The following is a 20,412-nucleotide window of genomic DNA, read 5'->3' as shown; positions in this document are numbered from 1 at the left end:
CCCCCCCCCCCCCCCCCCCAGCCGGGCACCTGTGGCCTTCCTGTCCTGCAGGGCCATGGCGAACACGGACCTCTCCTTCAGGCCCTCCAAGAACAGGGCCACCAGCTCAGCCACGGCCATGCTGCTGGGGGACAGGAACTCATACTCCTCGTGCAGGGTGGACAGCAGCAGCCTCTGTCCGCCCTGGGCCTCCCTGGGGACAAAGGCCAGCATGAACAGGCGCCCCCTCTGCCTCCTCCCGCCTCATCCCTCGACGGCCTCAGGAGGGCTTGTCCTGAGGCACAGACCAGGGCACAGGCAGCGTGGTCAGGGCCGGGCCAGGCACCACTGCAGGTGGCGGGAAAACGCCGGCTGGTGCTCTGGGTGCCCTGGCGCGCTCAACAGGCCGTGCAACCAGGCGTGGGAGGGGGCGGCTGAGTCCATGGCCACTGCACACACTACCCCTGTTGCTCCAGCCCAGCTCGGCTCCCGGGACAACATGCCGCCCCTCCCGTCTCCCCCCAGGCCCTCGCGGGCATCAAGCCCCAAGGACTCAGGTTGTGAGATCTTCCCTCGAGGTCCCCACCTGTTGGTGGACAGACGCATGACCTCTGGGAAAGAGAGTTCTAGCAGCATCTTCTCCCGCTGGTCCAGGAAGCACAGCCCCTTCCAGTTAACAGCCAAGATCAGCTGCGTCTTGGGCAGCCGGGAGCCTGGCCGGCGGAGACAGCAGAATAAGGGCTTTGTGGATCCCTGGGGCACCCAGCCCCCGCCCGCCCCATCCCTTGGCAGACGCCATTACCCGAGAGCGGGGTGACTTCAAAGAGCCGGGAAAAGAGCAGCGGCCACTGCAGGTGGGCGGTGTCCACCACCTGCTCCTGCACGGTCAGCAGCGTGGCTTGCGTCTGGGTGTATGAGGCCTGTGGGGGTCCCCGGGCATCAGCTCCGTCCCACTCCCTCCCCTAGCTGGTCCCTCGCCCAGGGTCAAGGGGATGAGCTGGGGTCATTCTGGGAAGCCTCGGCTAGAGTGAGGCCAGGGTCTCGGGAGGGACTCTGCAGGGACATTCTGGGGATTGGCACAGCCCTCCTCTACCCTGGGGAGAGAAGACCTCGCAGGAGGTGGCTGGGAGGAGGCGGAAGGGCTCCTCCTCCCTAGGGCCCGTGGGGCAGGGCTGCAGCATGTGGCTGTGGTGTGCGGCTTGGCATTGTGCCCGCCCTCAGGCCTGGGTCTGGCTCCTGGGGGGAGCCACCTCGCTGTGACTCCGTGCCCTGGCTGTCTCTTGGTGTCCGCTCTGGAGTTCTTCTGCGAGTCTGGGGCCCTGTCTCAGGCACCGCCACATCAACCATCTCACAGCTCGAGTGTCCTTTTGCCCTCCCTCCGTGCTGATGTCTGCACTGCACTGTCTGGATGGGCCTGGGCCTCTCAGTATGAAAGGGCGTCCACAGTGGCTGACCGCTGACCACACCTTCACACCTTTGCCCCTTCTGGCTCCACTGCTCTGTGTCTGTAACTGGCTATCATGTCCAGCCAGACTTTCTTCTCACTGTTTGTTGACTCAAATGTTATTTCCCTTGCTCCTACTTTACAGAGGGTCTGGTCGTGTTCATACACTTGGCCTTGGGATTATAGATCAGTGCCACCAATCTGAAGGGTGACTTGGCAAACTCCTCTCACCCGGGAGTTCCCAAGTGCCCAGCGAGAGGACACCAAGAGGCCTGGGCCCTGGGAGGGGAGTCCTCATGGGCAGGACTGACACCGTGACCCTGGCGTGATCAGCAGCCAGCCACTGTGGGTGCCCTTTTGTGCCAAGAGGCCCAGGCCCCTCCAGATGCTGCAGTGCAGGACCAGCACGGTGACCCGTTCCAGATGCCACCTTGGAAGGAGTAAGGTGGCACAGGCCTGTGACAGGGAGCTGAACTGAGCAGAACTGTCTAAAACTGAAGAGACAGGGCTCTGCCTGTCAAGTCTAAGCTTCCTGTTCCCTGATGGGTGAGCTTGTAGGGAGGGAACCCATCTCTCTGGAACTGATGGCCCCCATCACCCCAAACAGAACTCCGGGCTGGGTCTCCAGGCTGCATGCTGACCTTGGCATGGGCAGCCGTGACGAGGCTAGCCCACCTCTCTGGGGGCTTGGCCCTGTACAGTTTGGAGGGGATGCAGCTGGGGAGCAGCTCCTGGACAGCCTGACTCCCCACCGAGGCACCCAGCTGCACGTAGCAGTGCCGGGCCAGCAGCTCCACCAGCTCTTCCTCCTGCAGGCACAGGAGGGGACAAGGGGAGATAAGTGAGAGCCCACACTCCCCCAGGATGTCCTGTCCAGTGCCCAGCTCTGGCCCAGCACAGTGCAGCTGAACGGTGGCTCAGGCAGGAGCTGGAAGCGTGAGTAGCCACCCTGTCCCGCCGTCTCCACTGGACAGTACCTGCCCCCTCCCCAGCAAAACCACACGTGCCCTGGCTGGGCCCCAACACAGGCACCTCCTGTTACTGCTGGGAGTCCAGGTGGCCTTGGCCTGAGCCCCGCAGGCCCTCTGCCTGGAACAAGGGTGCTCCTGAGCCCCTGGACGGTGAAGGTGGGCAAGGCCTTTCCTTCTGAGCTCTGGTCCTCTTTTATCAAGAGACAGTGGCCCCTCTGCAAGGACTCAGCTGGGCAGGAGCACACCCGGTACAAGGCGGGGACCCAAGCAGCTCATCGTTTCTGGGAGACTAAAGCCTTGCAGATACCAGTGCTCCTGCAGCTCCCTGCCCATGCCTGCTCCAGGCAGGCCTCCAGGGCTGCTGCACCCGCCTCTCCAGGGCCCTGGCCAGGGTGGCATCCTGAGTCAGCACAGGGAGGTCGGCACCCGCTGCCCCCAGAGCTTCCAGAGTCAGATGATTAAGAGGCACGATCGCCCTCAGTTCTCCCAGCTATCCTGCACAAGAGCTCTCGGTGCTCGCCAAACGCTCCCGGTGAGGACCCAGGCTCAGAGGAGTGACTGAGCTTTCCAAGGTCACACTGCCAGGAGAGGGGGAAGGGGGACTCCAACTCCGGGTGCTAGGGCTCTGAGGCCACATGCTTGAGCCCCGGGCCCTGCCGCTCATAATCAGGCCTGCTGTGGTAAGGCCAGGCACACCTGTGCTGGCTGGGAGGCCTTCCCGGCCTGTCACCAGACCCCGAACCCCAAAGGCAAACCTGAGCCCAAGGGAGGAGCAAGCAGAGGCTGGAGGAAGGGACCAGCCCTCCTGTGATCCCCTTCTTGGTCCCTGCTACTCTGCCCTCTGCCGGGAGGGCTTCCACATCCCACATGGCCTCTGTTCTGCACGAACTAGAGAGAGGCCAGGGTCCCTCCTCCATGGGCATTTCCTGACGCGAAGTATGGCTCCTTCTTGGTGCCTCACCTTCTCAAAGCTGTACTCGCCAGACCAGACTCCACGGAGGACCTGGCGGTAAATGAGCCTGGTGCTGACGGGGTCTTCCCGGGAGTCATGCCAGGGCGTGAAGAACTCCTTCCGGAAGTAGATGCGCCAGGGCGACTGGCGCTGGCTCTCGCCCCTCTCCTGGGCCAGCTGCTCACACTGGGCAATGGCGTCCATCACGTGATCACGGCCGCTGCCCAGGGACCAGAACTGGGGCAGCGAGAATCAGTGGCAGGCGCGGTCCTCGCCCCTCAGTAGGCCCACCCTTAGTGCATGCACATGGGGGATGAGGACAGGACGGGGACCCTCAGAGTCAGTGTGGGCTGTGTGGATGCTGCTGAGTCCACTTGGACACCCGAAGGGCTTCTCTACGTGGGTCATGGCCTGTCCACTGCGCCCCATATGCCTCCCTGCCACCCCTTCCCAAAGGAGACCGAGACAGGAGTGGGTCCACATGCCTCGGGCTGTGTGCCTGGGTTGGCTGATGGTGTGAGTGTCTGAGTCTGAGGATGTGAGCGTGGGAGGGAGGGAGCCTGGCTGGATGGTGAGGGGGCTTCAGGTGGGCTGTACCAGTGTGACTCTCCGTGGCTGCTGCAGGGGCGTCTGTAGCTCCTGCATGATAGTGAGTTTGGAGTAAGAGGCTGGCGTGAGGGCCTGGTGTCTCTGCATGGGCGGCCGGGTGGGAGGTGACAAGGTGTGCACATGGCACTGTTGGCCAGGGTGCAGCTGCGGAGCTGACCATGTGAGTGTGTGGGCAGGACAGGCTGCCCGGTGTAAGGCCCTGCTGGGATGTGTGCATATACACACATGTGTGTTGTGTGTGTGCACCTGTATGTGTCTGGCAGCCGGGAGGGCCAGCAGTGGCCGGGCTGGTGAGGGGCGAGGGCTCAAGCTTTGGAGTGCTCTGCTCAGGTCTGGGAGGAAGGCGGTGGAGGGGCGCCCGGTCAGTACCTTGTCGTACACAGCCACCTGGAGGGAGAAGCCCAGGTGGTCGCTGAGGCCCTGCTGGCGGGCAATGTGCAGGCAGACTTCCCGGGATGTGGAGGCCGAGTCGACGGTGACAGTCAGGCCCTCTCCAGTCGCCAAGTTGACTTGGATCGGGATGTGCTTCTTGGACTTGACAGCCTGGGGACAGAGGGAACTCAGGCCACTGAGCTTAGCTGCTTGCTTTGAACTCTTGAAACCAGTGGGTGGGAGGACAGGAGGCCCCATCCACCGCATTCCTCTCCCCCAACCCACCACCCTCCCTGCCCTCCCTCTGGACTCTTGAGGGCTGGGCCTTCCGAAGCTCCAGTGTCAGCAGCCCATGGCATCGAGAACAAAGTGCAGGCCAACAGGATGGCCCCAGTGCCACAGCGTCCAGGTCCTCTCAGCAGCCCTGGGGCAACAGCCTCAGGCCGTCATGGTCCCGCCTTTAGGTGAGAACCTTGAGCTTGGGATGTTCAGTGACTTAGGCTCACAGAGAGCCAAGGGTTCTTGGGAATCTGAGTCCAGGACTCGGGAACACTTTGAGCTCTTCCTTGTTCCTCCAGGTGCAATGCTGTGTGAACACGCACAGCTACCACAGTTCACCTACTGCCCAGAGCTCATGGGAGGTGAAAACAGAAATGGGAGGGGCAGAGGTAAACCCCAGTCTCCTGTGCCAGGCACTGTGGGTGCACAGAATGGGGCCCAAGGGTGCCCCCTCCACCCTGGCTGTTCTGACTGACACAAGAACTCACAGGTGACATAGCTGCCAAAGTAGGTTAGAGTGGCACCTGCTCCCAACAGTATTGTCACCAAGTGCAAAACCTTGGTGTGACCGCACAAAGTGCAAAGGTCCTTGGGAAGGATGACTTGAAGCAGTCAGCACATCCTAACACTAATGAGTGGGTCACATTGGTTTTCCCCTTCACCTAGTAAGGCCCTAAAGGAATGTGGATTCAGAGGTGAGGCGCACTTAAGACGCCTGGGCCACACGCGGGAGGTCAAGCCCAGGGACGCACAGGGACTGCTGGCATGTATCACAGGGGAGGTGGAGGAACTCGGAAGACAAAAGTCCTGTCGCGGGGGACGGCACATCACGAGCTGGGCCGGGGGAGCCCTGAAGGCCTGCACCACCCTGTACAGCCCGCCTCCCATCCCTGCGGACCCTACCTGCAGCTCCAGCCAGGTAGGGGGCTCTGTGCGTGCCCCATTGGCACAGGTACGCCTCAGGCGCTCAGCACAGAAGGGCCCATAGCCCGCCGGCCCTTGACTGATGAAGTTCAGTAAATACTGGCGGGTGAAGAAGGGATGGGGAGAGGAGCAGTCAGAACGGAGGCCAGTCTCCAGGGACAGAGAAAACAGACTTCAAAAATGATCATATTTAGTCAACCAAGGGGCACTGAGAGGGCGGCTCTCACATCCCACGAGAAGGAATCTGGGTTGGTACACTTCTGAGGAACAGTCTGGCAATATGTTTGGGGTCGTGCAGTTTCAAACTGCATGCTTTGGCCCCAAAGTTCAAAAGAGTCCTAAAGGTGGACAGACACAATTGATCACGGTGGAATCTACAGGATGAGCCATTGGAGTATGCACATTCAACGTCATCCGGAAGTCCAATACCCTCTGGGACAGTGAGGCCTTAGAGGTGGCACTTGGCAGGTCAATACCGTGAGAGGCATCATGAAGATAAGGAAGTGGAACATGCAGGAGGGTCAGTCCAAAACACGCCTGACAAAATGTGTTGAAATTCCTCTTGTCTCTCAGAGTGCCTTCCTTCCCACCCTGCAGTATCCACCCAGATATGGACTGGAAGGGTTTCCTGCTGCTGGGCATTGCCCGAGGCCCAGGGCAGATGGCCAAGGTGATTAGGGTTCCCTATTCCCAAGGGGACACTCAAGGAAGTCTTCCTGTATGATCACAAGTGCAATCCTCTAACACCACAAAAGGCCACACGAAGGTCTCACTGGAAGCAACCTCGAGGTGTAGGGATGACTTTTATTTTTGTGTTAGACTTTTCCCATCTCCACATATGACTTTTACAGTCAGAAGCCTGGGGCTCTAACACATGGAAGCATTGGCCAACCACCTCCATCTTCAGTGCTGAGAACTAGAAAGCGCCGCGGCCGTCCCTGGCAGGCCAACCCCAGGACCCTTGTCTCCTCAGGTGTGTCTCATCCACCAACTCGTTTTACTTTTGAAGAGCTGCCCATGTGCCTGAGCCAAAGGGCATGGCCCTGCAGACCCAGACAGAGGCTGGAAGAAGCCAGAGGCAGTGTCCTCTTTACAGGCACGGAAACGGAGGCCCAGAGAGGTAAAGGCACTGCCGCCCGACCCAGCCTGCAGGGGCAAGAGGACCGGCCGTGGGCCCGGGTTTCCGAACCCGCTCCACGGCCCAGGGCCGGCCCATGCTCCTGCCCCCACCCCCTCCCCCTTTCGCCTCTCCGGGCCCTCCTCACCTTCATGAACCTCTCCGAGGGGGGGAAGCAGCCCAGGCAGAGGCTGAGCAGGATCCAACCCCGGGCCCGGCTGCTTGTTTTGGGGTTTCCCGAGAGCTGCTTGCAGATCTGGCAGAAAACCTCATCCCTGGAAGACACAGGCCACTGGGAGGGCAGGCTGGGGGCTGGGGGCTGGGGTAGGAGAGGCGACAGGGGCACCTGGGCATGCGCTCCTTCTGCACCTCCGGGTCGGTCTGGTCCCTGGGGTGCCCTCTCAGGACTGTGCCAATGCCGATGTCTTCCCAGGCTCCAAGCCTCACTCCCCCTGCCCACCCGTCCAGCAGGGGGGCTCAGCTGGGGGGGCACCCTGTCTCCTCTGGAGCCCTCCCCGCCGCCAAGCCCATCTGCTCCTCTCCCCACCTCACAGTCATACCCCCTCTGCCTCAAGGCCCCGCCCCTCCCTGAATGGAGCCACTCCCCTCCACTGCAGGGAGAAAAGTGGGGACTTCATGGGAGGGCTCCTCAACCCCTCACCTCCTGACCAGTTCCCATTCCCAAAGGCTTCCAAGCCTCCCCTCTTTGCTCCTTGTGGTAGGGTTGGGGTGGGAGGGATCCCCTGGATCTTATCGCATGGACTCAAGCCTCTATTATCCTATAAAAGTGTCTCACTAGCGCCTCAAACCCACATATTCAGAGGTCAGCACCTTTCCCCTAATACTCAACCAAGTTTCCTGGGATTAAAAGCCCAGATTCATAGCATCTGCTGATTTCTGTGGTGTAAACGTTCCCACCAAGGCCAGTGTCAAGCTGCCAGCATGACATCACTGAACACAGAGTTGGGAAAAGATGTGTAAGTCGGCTCTCACGAGCCTGTCAGGGTCAGCTCAGCACACCTCCTCTTTCTGAAGTCTGCAGGTGCCACCATCAAGCATTCAAGAAAAACACACCTGGGGGTCACCGTAGACTCCTCCATCCCATCATCCTGAAACCAATCAGCTGCCACATCCGACCATCTGTTTCTGGGGTGTTTTCCCACCTCTCGGCTCCTGTCCCCCGGGCCATCACTCATCGGCTCTCTCTGGACTGCTGCACCAGCCCCTGTTTGGCCTCCCGCTTCAGGCTGACCCCACCCCGTCATTGCCAGGGAGGTCGTTCTGGAAGTCAAACATGATCCCTGTCCTCTCGAGCTTAAAACTTTTCCTGCTTCTTTGGTATCCAATCCAAACTCTATGCCCAGCTGTGACAAATAACTTCGAACTGCAGATTCCTCAGCTGTTTCAGGGATAGCCCTTTCGTCCGTTCCCTCTGCCTGGTGAACCTCCCCTGGCCCAGAAGGGTGTTAAACCAAGACCATTCCTTCTTGTGCCCCACAGGACCCTGGGCAGACTCCCCGTCTTAGCAATATTGCTCCTGTGGGTGTCCTGGTCCCCTCATCCCCCCAACTAAGGGATGTCCTCGAGGACAGAGATGTGCCTTCTTCATCTCCACATCCCAACCCTCAAGTCAGGGTGTGACCCTCAGCGGGTACTTAATGAGTGTACATCAAATGTGTGACAGGTAGCACATGAGGCATTTGTTTTATCTTAGAATTCAGCTAAGACCCCAACGCCAAGGACAAATGAATGTTGACATCTAAAACTCTAAAAGACACATTCTTTTAGAATTCGCTAAAAGATGGCAGAGCCAGCCCAGCCACCATGCTGGACCCATGGATAGATCCAGCCTGCAAAAGGGAAGATGAGAAATTTGGAAGGTGATTCCTGGGAGGAACTTCATGGTTCTGTAGTGCATTTCTACTGTCTATCTATGATGAGGAGGTTGAAGGAAGCCCCAAGAGACTACCAACAGGGACGGGGGCTATCTGCAAGACATGAGACCCATCTCACACCCCATCTGAGGGACGCTGAGCCCTAGAAACCCCTTGAATTCCCCCCCAACCCTAGAGTACTGGAATGGAGCCTGAGGACAGAGTTCTTGCCGAGACTTGATTTGTGTCCTCTGGAGCTGGGGACTACCCTGAACAGAGAGACTAGCATCTGCTTTCTCCTGGAGAACTCTGAGCCCATCTTGACAGGCAAAGCGGAGAGAGAACGGTCCGAGGATGGGACTTGCACATGTACTGTTTGGTACAAGAGTGAGCTTTCTATTAACCAGGAGATGCCATGGAAGGAGCTGGGCTTTGAGCATCAAGATGGGAACCCACACGAGCAGGAAGCCCGTTATTCCAGAAGACCCCCAGCAGTAAGAGGCCATGGTCCAATGCAGACTAGAGTCGGCAGGAACTCTCAAGGCATCATTGAGGGTGTCAGCCCAGCTGGATACCAGTGCTGTATGAAAATACCTATGGGGGCATCTGAAGAAGCCACAGTGTCCACCTTGCTTGGACACAACTTTCCCATGACTGCTGTATCAGAGGGTGTGGTGGCCAGTGGTGATTAACTATTTGGCCAGAGAACTACCAAAAGAACCAACTGAGTTAGAAGACTTACCCAGTTGGTGTCATGCAGGCAGCTGAAGTTTGGGTAGAAGTCCTATAGTTTTACAGGCTTGAGGAACCAGAGGACAGGGTTGGGGGTACCCATAGCAGTTTAAAGGGAAAAGAGACATCCAGGAATTAAGAGAACCAGAGAGCCGGGCTCGGTGGCTCAGCCTGTAATCCCGTGCCTTGGGAGGCTGAGGTGAGTGGATTGCCTGAGCCCGCGGGTTCGAGACCCGCCTGGCCAACTTGGCGAGACCTCATCTCTACAATAAATCAAAAAATTAGCCAGGTGTGGTAGCGCACACCTGTAGTTCCAGCTACTTGAAAGGCTGAGGTGGAAGGATCGTCGGAGCCCAGCAGGTCGAGGCTGCAGTGGCCGGGAGCGGCCACTGCACTCCAGTCTGGGTGACAGAGTAAGACTCCAACTCAAAAAAAAAGAGAACCAGAGAAGGAAAGTCCTGAATTTTGCATATAAAATCTTCCTTCATCTCTGGCTGACCGCTTATCATGCCTGGTGGGACAGATGCCAGGTAGCCCAGTTAAAGCTAAAAACACTGAGCAGGAGTTCCAGCTGCTGCCTACCATGGGGAAGATAGTTCGGGTCCAGTCAAGCTAGTCACCTGCCAAACAAAAGTTCAACACCCTTTGAAAAACTGTAGCAGAATTCAGAGTATCTAAACATATCACCTTCAATGCCCAGGATACAATCCAAAAGTACTAGATTACTGAGGAAACAGACAAGTACCAGATATATGAGATAACAGTAAGATATGACCATTCTCAAGAGAAAAGGAAGTTAATGAAGACTGAACCCAAGATGACACAGATGTTGCATTTCAGACAATGTTTTAAAACCACCGTTACTCTGCTCAAGGATATAAAGGAAATGACGCTCACAGTGAATGCACAAATAGGAAATCTTGGCAGAGAAATAGAAGTATAAAAAAGATACAAGTTCAAATTCTAGAACTGAAAAATACAGTATCTGAAATACAAAATTTGTTGGATGTTATGACAGCAGATTGGGGAAGACAGAAAGATCAATAGAATTTAAAGATAGATCAATAGAAACTACTCAATCTAAAGAACGAAGGGAAAATAGAAAAGATGAACAGATCTCCCAGGGATCTGAGGGACAATATAAAAAAACTTACAGAGGTTTATTTCAAGTTTGAAGGAATAGAGAGAGAGAGACACATATACACCCAGAGAAAGAGAATATTTGAAGAAATAGTGACTAAAAATTTCCCAAGTTTGATCAGTAGTCTGTCCCTTCAAGCAGTCTACAGTCGGCCCTCTGTATCCACAAAATCTGCATCTGCATACTCAACCATCTAGAGATGAAAAATACAATATTCACAGACCAACTATATATGTTTTTCTTTTTCTTTTTTTCTTTTTTTGAGTTGGAGTCTCACTCGGTCGCCCAGACTGGAGTGCAGTGGCCGCTTCCGGCCACTGCAGCCTCGACCTGCTGGGCTCTGGCAATCCTTCTGCCTCAGCCTTCCAAGTAGCCGGAATTACAGGCATACGCTACCATGCCCAGCTGATTTTTTGATTTATTGTAGAGATGAGGTCTCGCTGCCCAGGCGGGTCTCGAACCCGCAGGCTCAGGCAATCCACTCACCTCAGCCTCCCAAAGGCGTGGGATTACAGGCTGAGCCACCGAGCCCGGCTACATATTTTTCTAATTACTATGTAAACCCAATTCCTGTAAGGCAAATTACATATAAAGCAAACGATAATAATAATAGCATAAATGAAGAAATTGCTCATGATAGGACCCTGCACTAAAGCCTGTCCTAAAATGAATCACCAGCCCACGATGAAGACTTTCCTAAAACTGGGTTTTAGTCATGGGTTTTCTTAATGCAGAGAAAGTAGAGAGTCCTTGTTGGCTCTAATATATATAACATCTGCTGTCCTGAGACCCGGCCTGCAGGCCCAGGACAGGGAAGGGGATCTCGTGGCAAGGGAAGAGGGTGTGGCCACGGGCTGAGAGCCAGTGAGGACCGCTCACATGGTGAATGGAGTTGGGCCTGGAGAGGGCACTAACCTGAGGCCAGACCGCAGGATGGCATAGCCCACGATGAAGTGTACCTTCTCCAGGTTGGACATGGGTCGGTCTGAGATGGGACCATCGGGTTCAAATGCCTCCTCTCCACTGTTCAGTTGGCTGGTTACCTTGAAACCCAAAGACAGTTGCAAGGGCAGCTGTGATTTTCCCCATTTGCCGAGGATGAAACTGGCTCACAGGGAGGAAGTAGCAGCCTGAAGGTCTACGGCAGAGCTGGGCGTGAACTGAGGTCTAGTGCCCCGGGCTCACCTGGCCCGTGATCCGGGAAGACCGCTTCAGCTTCACAGAGGAGACACCTTTGGTTCCCTTGTCCCTGTGGCCGGCTCTCTGTGGGAGGACACAGTGCCCACGGGAAGGTGAGTCTGAGCGCACCTCAAGGATGATGACGCCCCTGAAGACAGTGTCCAGCCACGTTTGGGCCCAATTTACAAAGCACCTAGTAGTCCCCCATCGTGGCGGACCTTCATGACACTCGGAGGTGCACATCATCATCCTCACTTCCAGGTGAAGGAACAGGCTTATGGAAAGCAAGGGACACCGGCCCTCTGGGAAGAGCTCAGGATCATTCCAACTCCAAAGCTTGTGCAGCTCCCCTGAAAGCCCTAAGGACTGGGTCTGTGCCCAGGTGCTTAGGACAGCCCCAAGCTATGGTCATTCTCAGTAGAAATGGGTGAATGAATCAGAGGATGCTCTGCCCACTGCTGGTGGAAAGAAGGGGGTCAGAAGCACCCGGGCGTCGAAACCCGGACCATGCAGGGAGGGGCTTGCCCCAGCTACTGGGATCTGTTGGTCTCCTCAGGCAGGGCCCACGTCTTGTCATGATGGCGGCATGAGAGGAATCTGCTGCCAAAACTAGAGCTCAAAGCGGGTCTGGGCTTGGGCTGGGATCAGCCAGTCAAGGGCTGGGCACCAGCTTCTCATTGGGGTAGAGCTGGTTTGCTACGCAGGGGCAAACCGTGAAACACATTAGATGGCAAACTCCATGAGGGCAGTGGGGCTTGCCTGGCCCAGTGCTCTGTGCATGGGACAAACATATACAGGAGGGAAGATCGAAGCCCTGACCCCTGGAAAGCCAGTTCTGCTGTCCCCCATGTCCACCCTCCAGAGGAGTGGGGTGGCTGGACTGCATTCTCGAGTCCCTTCCCTGCATTGCCACCAGCCTCCCAGGTGGCCGCCAGTGATTCCGCCTCCTGTCCCTCCTGATCTGTGCAGCCCCTTCCCACAGAGGTGAGTGACTTCCAAGACTAGACAGTCTGTCTTCATTCTTGCTTCCTTCTTGAATCACGCACTCTGGGGAAGCCGTGTTGTGGGAATGCTCGGGCAGCACTGAGGAGAGGCCACATGAAGGAACTGAAGCCTCCTCCCAAAGCCGTGGGGGTGAGCCATCTTGCCAGCGGATCCTCCAGCATCAGCTGATACTCGACAGCAACTTCATGAGAAACCCTGAATGACAGGGACAGCTAAGCTGCTCCCGACCCTCAGAAATCGTGTGGTATGATGAATGTGTGCTATTTCAGCTGCCAAGTTTTGGGGTAATTTGTTATGCAGCAATAAATATCTAATACACTGCGGAAGCCTCCTGAGATCAAGGAGACAGGACTCAGACCCAGGCAAGTTTCACGTGATTCCTGGGCTCGGTTGGCCACGTGATCAGGGCTGCAGACTCCTTTAGAGCTCTGTGCCGTTAGTTTGCACACCAGACCTCACAGGTCTCTGAGTAGAGTCCCAGTCATCACCTGGCGTGTGGGCAGGCCTGGCCTCCCGCTGCGGGTGCACCAGTGCTGTCAATGCTGCTCAGTTCTTTTGGACTGCTCTGGGTAGTGCCACTAAGATTGCAGCAAGAAGCTGGGCCCTTTGAAGAATGCTTACTAAAAATGGATGCGAATTAACTTTCCACCCTGGCAAGGTAGAACACGGCCCACACCTTGGACTCTGAATTCAGCAGAACAAACTCAAAGCCCGGGTCCCACACAGCTGTCCACTGCAATTTCGGGGCGAGGCACTTCACTTCGCCATTTCTTTGACTGTAAATAAACATGATAAACCGGGCTCGGTGGCTCAGCCTGTAATCCTGCGCCTTTGGGAGGCTGAGGTGAGTGGATTGCCTGAGCCCGCGGGTTCGAGACCCACCTGGGCAGCGAGAGATAAAAATAAAAATAAAAATAAATAAACATGATAAAACCTTCCTTGTGGGGTTGGCCCACCTGGGAATTAAATGGAGAGATGCTGCTTGCACAAGGCAGGCTGTCAGTCGACAGGAGCATTTGTTGTTACTGCTATTGTGATATGCATCTTAATCCGGCAAGAGTCAAACCCGAAAATCAAAGTCCAGGGCACTGTCTTCATTAACGATGGCATAATTCAGAAAGTCCTGGACCAATCCGCAACCCATGAGTTCTCAGGTGTGATTTAAAACTGAAAGCCCAGCCAGGGTCGGTGGCTCAGCCTGTAATCCCGTGCCTTTGGGAGGCTGAAGTGAGTGGATTGCTTGAGCCCGCGGGTTCAAGACCCCCGCCTGGGCAGCAAGACCTCATCTCTACGATAAATCAAAAATCAGCCGGGCGTGGTAGCACATGCCTGTAATTCTGGCTACTCGGAAGGCTGAGGCAGAAGGATTGCCGGAGTCCGGCAGGTCGAGGCTGCGGTGGCCGGGAGCGGCCACTGCACTCCAGTCTGGGTGACAGAGTGAGACTCCAACTCAAAAAAAAGAAAAACTGAAAGCCCTTGGGTGCCCAGGCTTGGTGTCTGGGCTCAGTGGGGGATGCCATGAGAGGGCTCCAGGCCTTATCTCCCCTTCCTGCCAGCTCCCCACGGCCTGGCCCTGGTGAGCACCTGGAGGGCGTCCGCCTTCCCCTTTCCAGTGCCCTCACATCACTTGCCTGTGCAGATCCACCTTGCTGTGGAAACTGGACGCCGCCCCCTCTGCCCAGCGTGTCTTGGACCTGCCACACCACCGAGCTGCCTTGCCGGCTCCTGGCATAAAGCACTGGCTCTGAGAGGTCACCCATGAACCGCAGGATGATGTTCCATATGGCCAGGGCGGCCTGCGAAACAAGACAGAGGGCCCCCGCTAGCACCGGCTCCCCACACCAGAGCTGACATGACACCAGCCTCTTCCTCATTCCCTCTGGGTTGCAGCCTGGACTCGGCCTCTCGGGGTGGCCTGAGCCACCAGAAGCCAGAGAATCACTGGTTACCAAGCAGTCAGCGTCATCCTCATGGTAGAGCAGCGGGTGTCGGAGGGGCTGCCGGATGTGTGTGTGGCTGGCCGATTTCTGGAAGTAAGTCGCAGCGAACTTGGGGAAGGTGTACTCGGCCAGGCCGTCCACATCCTGCTCTGGCTGCTCCACCATGGGGACCGTGTCCAGGTCGACCTCGAGAAGATTCTGGGTCTTTGCTTCCAGATCCTGGGGGCCAGCGAGGGAGAACCGGGTCAGCGTCCTTTCGGATAACAGCCAGCTAGCTGCCCAGCAGCCAAGCACCGCGGGGGCCGTGGAACCTGAGAAGGCTCTACCTGGGTATCCTCCCAGTGCAGAGGCAACTGCCCACTTCCCCTGGGGCTGGAGCCTGCCCTCAGCCCCACCCTCAGGGGGCCTGGGTGGGCTGCCATGTGCCAGCTCTCTGGCAGCAAGACCTTGAGCACGCTGCCCTGCCGACAGGGCTCTCCACACTCCCCACACACCCTCCTCCCGCTCCCTGCAGGGTGGGGGCCGTACTCCTCCCGAGTAGGGGGTCTCAGCCCCACACCACACAGAGTGAGGAGGCAGGAGAGGGCCAGGCCATGAGCACCGAGATGGTGAGGGTGCCCGGGTCACCGGGCCTGGGGCCCACGGAGGGGTGTGGTGGGGCCCACGGAGAACTGGCCACAGAGGACAGCCCAGGGTGGTGCCCCTCCTGCCCTGTCCCCTCTCAACCTCCACCCCCAGACACCACATTCTCCTGCGGTGCTCAAAGTCCTCCACTTCAGCTTTCCATCACAGGGCACAGAGTCACAGCCTCCAAGGTGCTCTAGGGGAGGGCTGGGTGGGTCAGGCGTGTATGGGGAATGCCGCCTGATGGAAAACCAGGTAGCATTTGTAGGGTAAAGACCCCAGGAGGTCTTGCAGGTGGAAAGCCTGCTGGACTCAAAAGGGCCTGACTGCAGAAATGCACACATGACAGTCCAGGTGGCAGCATATTTGGCGGCCTGCTCTGGCTTCTCAAAGAGCCAAGAGGGTGAAGGAGGTGTGGGACTGGGCAGGCCTTTCCTTCCCCATCCAGGGCCGGACCAGGAACTGCAGGCTTGTCTTACCTCAAAGCCTGGTGGGGCCTGGCCCTCCTGTCCCCCAATCATGGCAGGGAGGAAGCCAAACACTTTCTCCACCATCTCTGTGTCGGTCACGGTGTCATAGATAGACTTGCGCTTCTGGGCAGGGAGAGGGCTTTGGTTCTTCTGCTCCTTGGTGGGGATGACCAGCAGTGCCTGCACACCCCATGGGGAAGGTTATCATGGGCCCAGTCCTAAATGTCTCACAGGGCAAGCATCCCCCAGAAGCCAAGTAAACCTCACCTGGCCATCATTTGCCCAGGCTTGCACCAAAATGATTGTTTTTCAAAGCTACAGTGTCTGGAGAGCACCCAGCTAGGGTTTTCCATTTCCCCCTTGATAATCAAAGCTTCAGCGAGATGAGGTTGCTGGCTTGTCCCTAGCCTATGTGTTCCCTGAAACACCACCTCCAACTCCAGGGAATCCCAGGACCCAGCTGCACAACCACCGCTCAGGTCCCCCGTCCCTTCATCCAAAGGGTATTGATTAACATATGACCAGACTGCTCTGCAGCCAGGCTTGGGACACCTGGGTGCAGAAGCATGCTGTGGGTGTGAGGGTCTGTTGTCTCACTTTTCCTGTCCATTGGGCTGGTAGTCTGCTCAGCAGACCTCATTTTTATTCATGGAGCAGACGGAAACGTCACCCTAGTCCTCCTGCCTCGGCATCCCTTCCAAATGAGGCAAGAGGGAAAGAATGAGGTCCAGTCTTGGCTGTCAAGAGAGGCAGTGAGGTTATTTCCTGGGTGCTGTCCCTTGCTCCCGGCTTCAAGCCTCCCAGACACTCGGCAGCTTCTCGTGTTCTTCCTCTGTCCCAAGTTGTCATGCACAGCCCTGTAACCAGGGCCTTTGCTCTCCACCATGGGACAGTGGCCTCTCATGGCCCATCTGACCTGAGGGAATGGGTCTCTTTGCCAGTAAATCATCTCCAAGGAGAAAGGGAGGGACCGTGGAGCTCAACTTCCAGGTTCCAGAGACCAGGCTGTCCTGCCAACCCGATGCCTCTCCCATGCTGCAGCTTGCGAGCCCCTAAATGGCGGCCAAGGCTCCCAGGTGGTGTGAGGGGCTGCTACAGTGCTGACCTTGGACGGGCATGGGAAAGGGGAGTTTCTTGTGCTATCGACATTTTTGCCCAAGAGGTGCATCCTAATTTGCCTCCTGGACCCTTGCTGTGTTCTTGAGTGATTGACCAGATTTTAACCTCTTGGCCTGAGTAGGGGGCTTTCCAGAGCACGTCTGGTGAGCACTCCTGATGGTCTCCTACTCCTCCTTGCCCACTTGGACCCCAGCCAGCCTTACGCTCCCAAGAGCCCGGGAGTTCACCTACATTGGCTTTCTGCCGCTGGAAGCTGCGCCGGGCAGCCATGCCCCTGGCATGGGCCTGAATGACCACCACTGCCCTCCTCTTGGCCTGGACTTGCTGGCGCACCAGGTGGCCCCTGCAGCGGGCCTGCAGCTGGACCACCTTCTGCCGCATGACCTGGTACTGCCTCGCCAGCACCTGGCTCCGGACAATAGCTTGCAGGCGCTCAAAGCCTAGGAGGATCTGTGGAGGCAAGAGGGAGGCAGGCCATGGGCGAGAAGGGAACATAGAGTGGTGCCCCCCAGGGGACCTCTCAATGTAGACCTACAGTCAGCTTCATCTTAGCAAGGGGCTGGTGTCAGAACCGCACACATGGAGCATATTACGTGAGGTATTGCTTGTAAAGGACAGAAAAGAGTCTGATGTGCAAATAAGTGCTAAATAAGCATTTGTGAAGTGGCAAAAATAATATCTATCCTGGGGTCATGGGTAGAGGCCTTGCTTTTCACACCTGCCAGCCAAGGCCAGCCAGCTTGTCAGGGCTAGCACACCTATGTGGAGACACCTGGGGCATTTAAGGAAAAAAAGGAAATAAGAAATGGAGGAACATCCACTTCCAGGCTGCAAACATCCCCGGGGCACAGCAGTCCCTGAGCCCTTGGGACAGCCTTGTTGGCTTCACGGAGACCAGCCAATGATGGGCTTGAGGTCTTAGAAGTCACATAGCCTTGCATCCAAAACCCAGCCCAGTGGCTTACTAACTGCGTGCTGCTGGAGAGACTACCTAACCCCTCTGTGCCTCCATTCCTTGACTGAGAGGGTTGGTTTGATATGAAGAACTGATGCCGTCAAGCACCAAGCTCCAAGGAACTTTTCACACACTTCAGCTACTGTTAGGCCCTCATGAGTATGACATGCAGGTGGGTCTAGCCAGTCTGGCTGATGTGACCATTTCACATCTCAACCACACTCATGTCCACGACAAAGACAAGCAGCCAAGTGAAAAGGGCAAGACCACAGCGGCTCTGGTTCATTTGTTGGACTGATGCTCATTAGCAAGTTCCTGTGGTTAAGAAAACAATTAGGAAAGAGAACTTGAAACAGAGAGGAATCCATCCATCTTGCTTCGCTGCCTGCAAGTTGGGAGAAGACGGGCATGGTCTCATTTACCTAGAGGACTCCGCACTCCAGCTCTGGAGAGCCCAAGATTCTGCAGGGGAGCATTCTAAAGCCCACCAACCCCGGGGCTGGAGACAGTGCTCAGAAGAGAGCGTGTGGGGTGTCGAGGTTGACCATCGTGAGTCTGTGCACCACGTCTGAGCGATTTGGTCCTTGCTGCCTGAGGTATCTCGTTCAGAGAAACAATCCTTCACCTTGAACTGTACCCCACAGCCTTAAAATAAAATACTACTAATAATAAAGCATGTCTTTCATCGGGCAGTCATCCTCTGGCCCCTCCAGCACAGGCTCCCCAGCGAGCTCTCTCACCAGCTTGAGATTCTTCCTGGTGCCATAGCCTCTCCACGCGGCCTGGAGGGTCACAGCCGCCCACCTCTGCCTCAGGAACTCCTTCCTGGAAGGGAAACACAAGCCAGACAGACATTTTCAAGTCTTTGAGGGGAAGCTGATTTTCTGACCCACGCTGAGAGCAACCCAATCAACCTGCATTAAGAGCAGAGAGGAAGGGCTGGAGACCAGAACTGAAAGGAAGGTGAAGACACAGGAACTGCCTCAGAGCGAGTTTTGTTTTTTGTGTGTTTTTGTTTTTGTTTGCTTGTTTGTTCTGCTTGGCTTTTGGGGGTTTTTCAGGGATTTGGGGGTTTTCTTCTTTTCCTCTTCTCTCTTTCCATTTTTTATTATGTTTCTGCACTTGCTTTGTTTCTGTTATTGTTTTTTTTTAGACTTCCTATTGGTGTACGGGTGTCTTTTATTTCAATAGGGGAGTTTCTGTCAGTTTGTGTGTTTGTATGATGGCCCACATTTTGAAAAATCCTTTCTGTCCTTGTTTTTGCCTCTTTCATTTGTTAGTTGGTACGCCTGTCTGTTTTCCCTCTTCTTCTTCTCTCCCTCCACTTTCCTCTCGTCCCCTCCTTCTCTTTTCCATTCTTTTCCTTTTTCTTTCCTCATTTTGCTTTCAGGGGCAATCTATACTCCCACTGCAAAGACAGATTGTAAGGCAGTGGGAAGTGGGTCCCAGGGGGTCCACACCTGTTAATGGATACTGGGATCTGCAGATAGTTTCTGAATCACAACTCCTCCCTCAATTAAATCTCAAAACTGCAAAAAGTACAGCCCCCCACCCACATTCCTGCTTAAGAATTGAACAAACTCAGAGGATCCACATAAGGAAGAATAGGAGATTGAGCAAACAGAAGTAAAAGCTACCACTCCCCATCCCTGAACAACAGAATTAAAGACGAGGTTAAAAAGAGGCGGGGAGCCAGGCTCAGTGGCTCAGCCTGTAATCCCACACTTTGGGAGACTGAGGTGAGTGGATTGCCTGAGCCCATGGGTTCGAGACCTGCCTGGACAACTTGGGGAGCCCTCATCTCTACAATAAATCAAAAAATCAGCTGGGCGTGATAGCGCATGCCTGTAATTCCAGCTATTCGGAAGGCTGAGGTAGAAGGATCACCAGAGCCCAGCAGGTCGAGGATGCGGTGGCCGGGAGTGGCCACTGCACTCTAGTCTGGGCGACAGAGTGAGACTCCAACTCAAAAAAAAAAGGAGGGGGGAGGAAAATCTACATGAAGAAAAATCAAAAGAAGAATATGGGGCTCACACAGACCTCTGGGAGGATACAAACTTCAGAACACAAACAATGAAGAGCTCCCAGAATGACTGGTCTCAAACCACAAACCCAGATATCAAGACATTCATAGAGAGAATAAATAGAGTTGAGGAGAGACAAGAGGAAAGAATGAAAGAGTTGATAACTGAGATAACAGCAATAAAGACTAAAGTGAATGAAATAAGTAACAAACTGTTAGGCATGGAAAGCAGACTTAGCCAAGCAGAAGAAAGAATCTCAGAGCCTGAGGACCAAAATATGGAACTAACCCAAACTGTTAAAAACATAGAAAAAAAGCTTTAAAAGACAGAACAAAACCTTTGAGAGATAAATGATTACTTCAAGAGACTAAACCTAAGATTACTGGGAACTCCTGAGGCAGATAGAGAGATAGAGACCACCCTGGAACGAACAAACTTGAAATTATCCAAGAAAACTTTCCTCATTTCATCAGTGATGTGATCATTCAAACACAAGAGATTCAGAGAACCCCTGTGAGACAACAAATGAGAAGACCAACTTCTAGACACATAGTAGGTATGAAAGAAAAAATCCTAAAGGCAGCATGAGAAAAAGGCCAGACCACCTTTAGGGAAGACTAATTAGAATAGCAGCAGACTTATCTACAGAAACACTTCAGGCTAGGAGAGCTTGGAGCCCAATCTTCAAAGTTTTCAAAGATA

The 20,412-nt window shown here is 55.4% G+C and overlaps 1 protein-coding gene across 1 annotated transcript in view; it reads right to left on the bottom strand.

The window, feature by feature from the left end:
• The window catches only part of MYO7B (myosin VIIB), an 88,940-nt gene that overhangs the window by 9,292 nt on the left and 59,236 nt on the right, over positions 1-20,412 (bottom strand). The window contains 14 exon segments of the mRNA XM_008059866.1: positions 30-193; positions 566-692; positions 782-899; positions 2,065-2,232; positions 3,356-3,583; positions 4,325-4,498; positions 5,510-5,629; positions 6,796-6,922; positions 11,310-11,437; positions 14,210-14,374; positions 14,528-14,737; positions 15,622-15,792; positions 16,963-17,181; positions 18,427-18,511. Coding sequence (XP_008058057.1) covers positions 30-193; positions 566-692; positions 782-899; positions 2,065-2,232; positions 3,356-3,583; positions 4,325-4,498; positions 5,510-5,629; positions 6,796-6,922; positions 11,310-11,437; positions 14,210-14,374; positions 14,528-14,737; positions 15,622-15,792; positions 16,963-17,181; positions 18,427-18,511 — 2,204 coding nt within the window.

This window comes from Carlito syrichta, unplaced genomic scaffold (assembly GCF_000164805.1).
Source record: "Carlito syrichta isolate Samal-C Ts95f unplaced genomic scaffold, Tarsius_syrichta-2.0.1 Scaffold304402, whole genome shotgun sequence".
Classification (NCBI taxonomy): Eukaryota; Metazoa; Chordata; class Mammalia; order Primates; family Tarsiidae; genus Carlito; species Carlito syrichta.
Note: the sequence above shows the minus strand (reverse complement) of the source record. Positions and strands in the feature narration are given on the sequence as shown.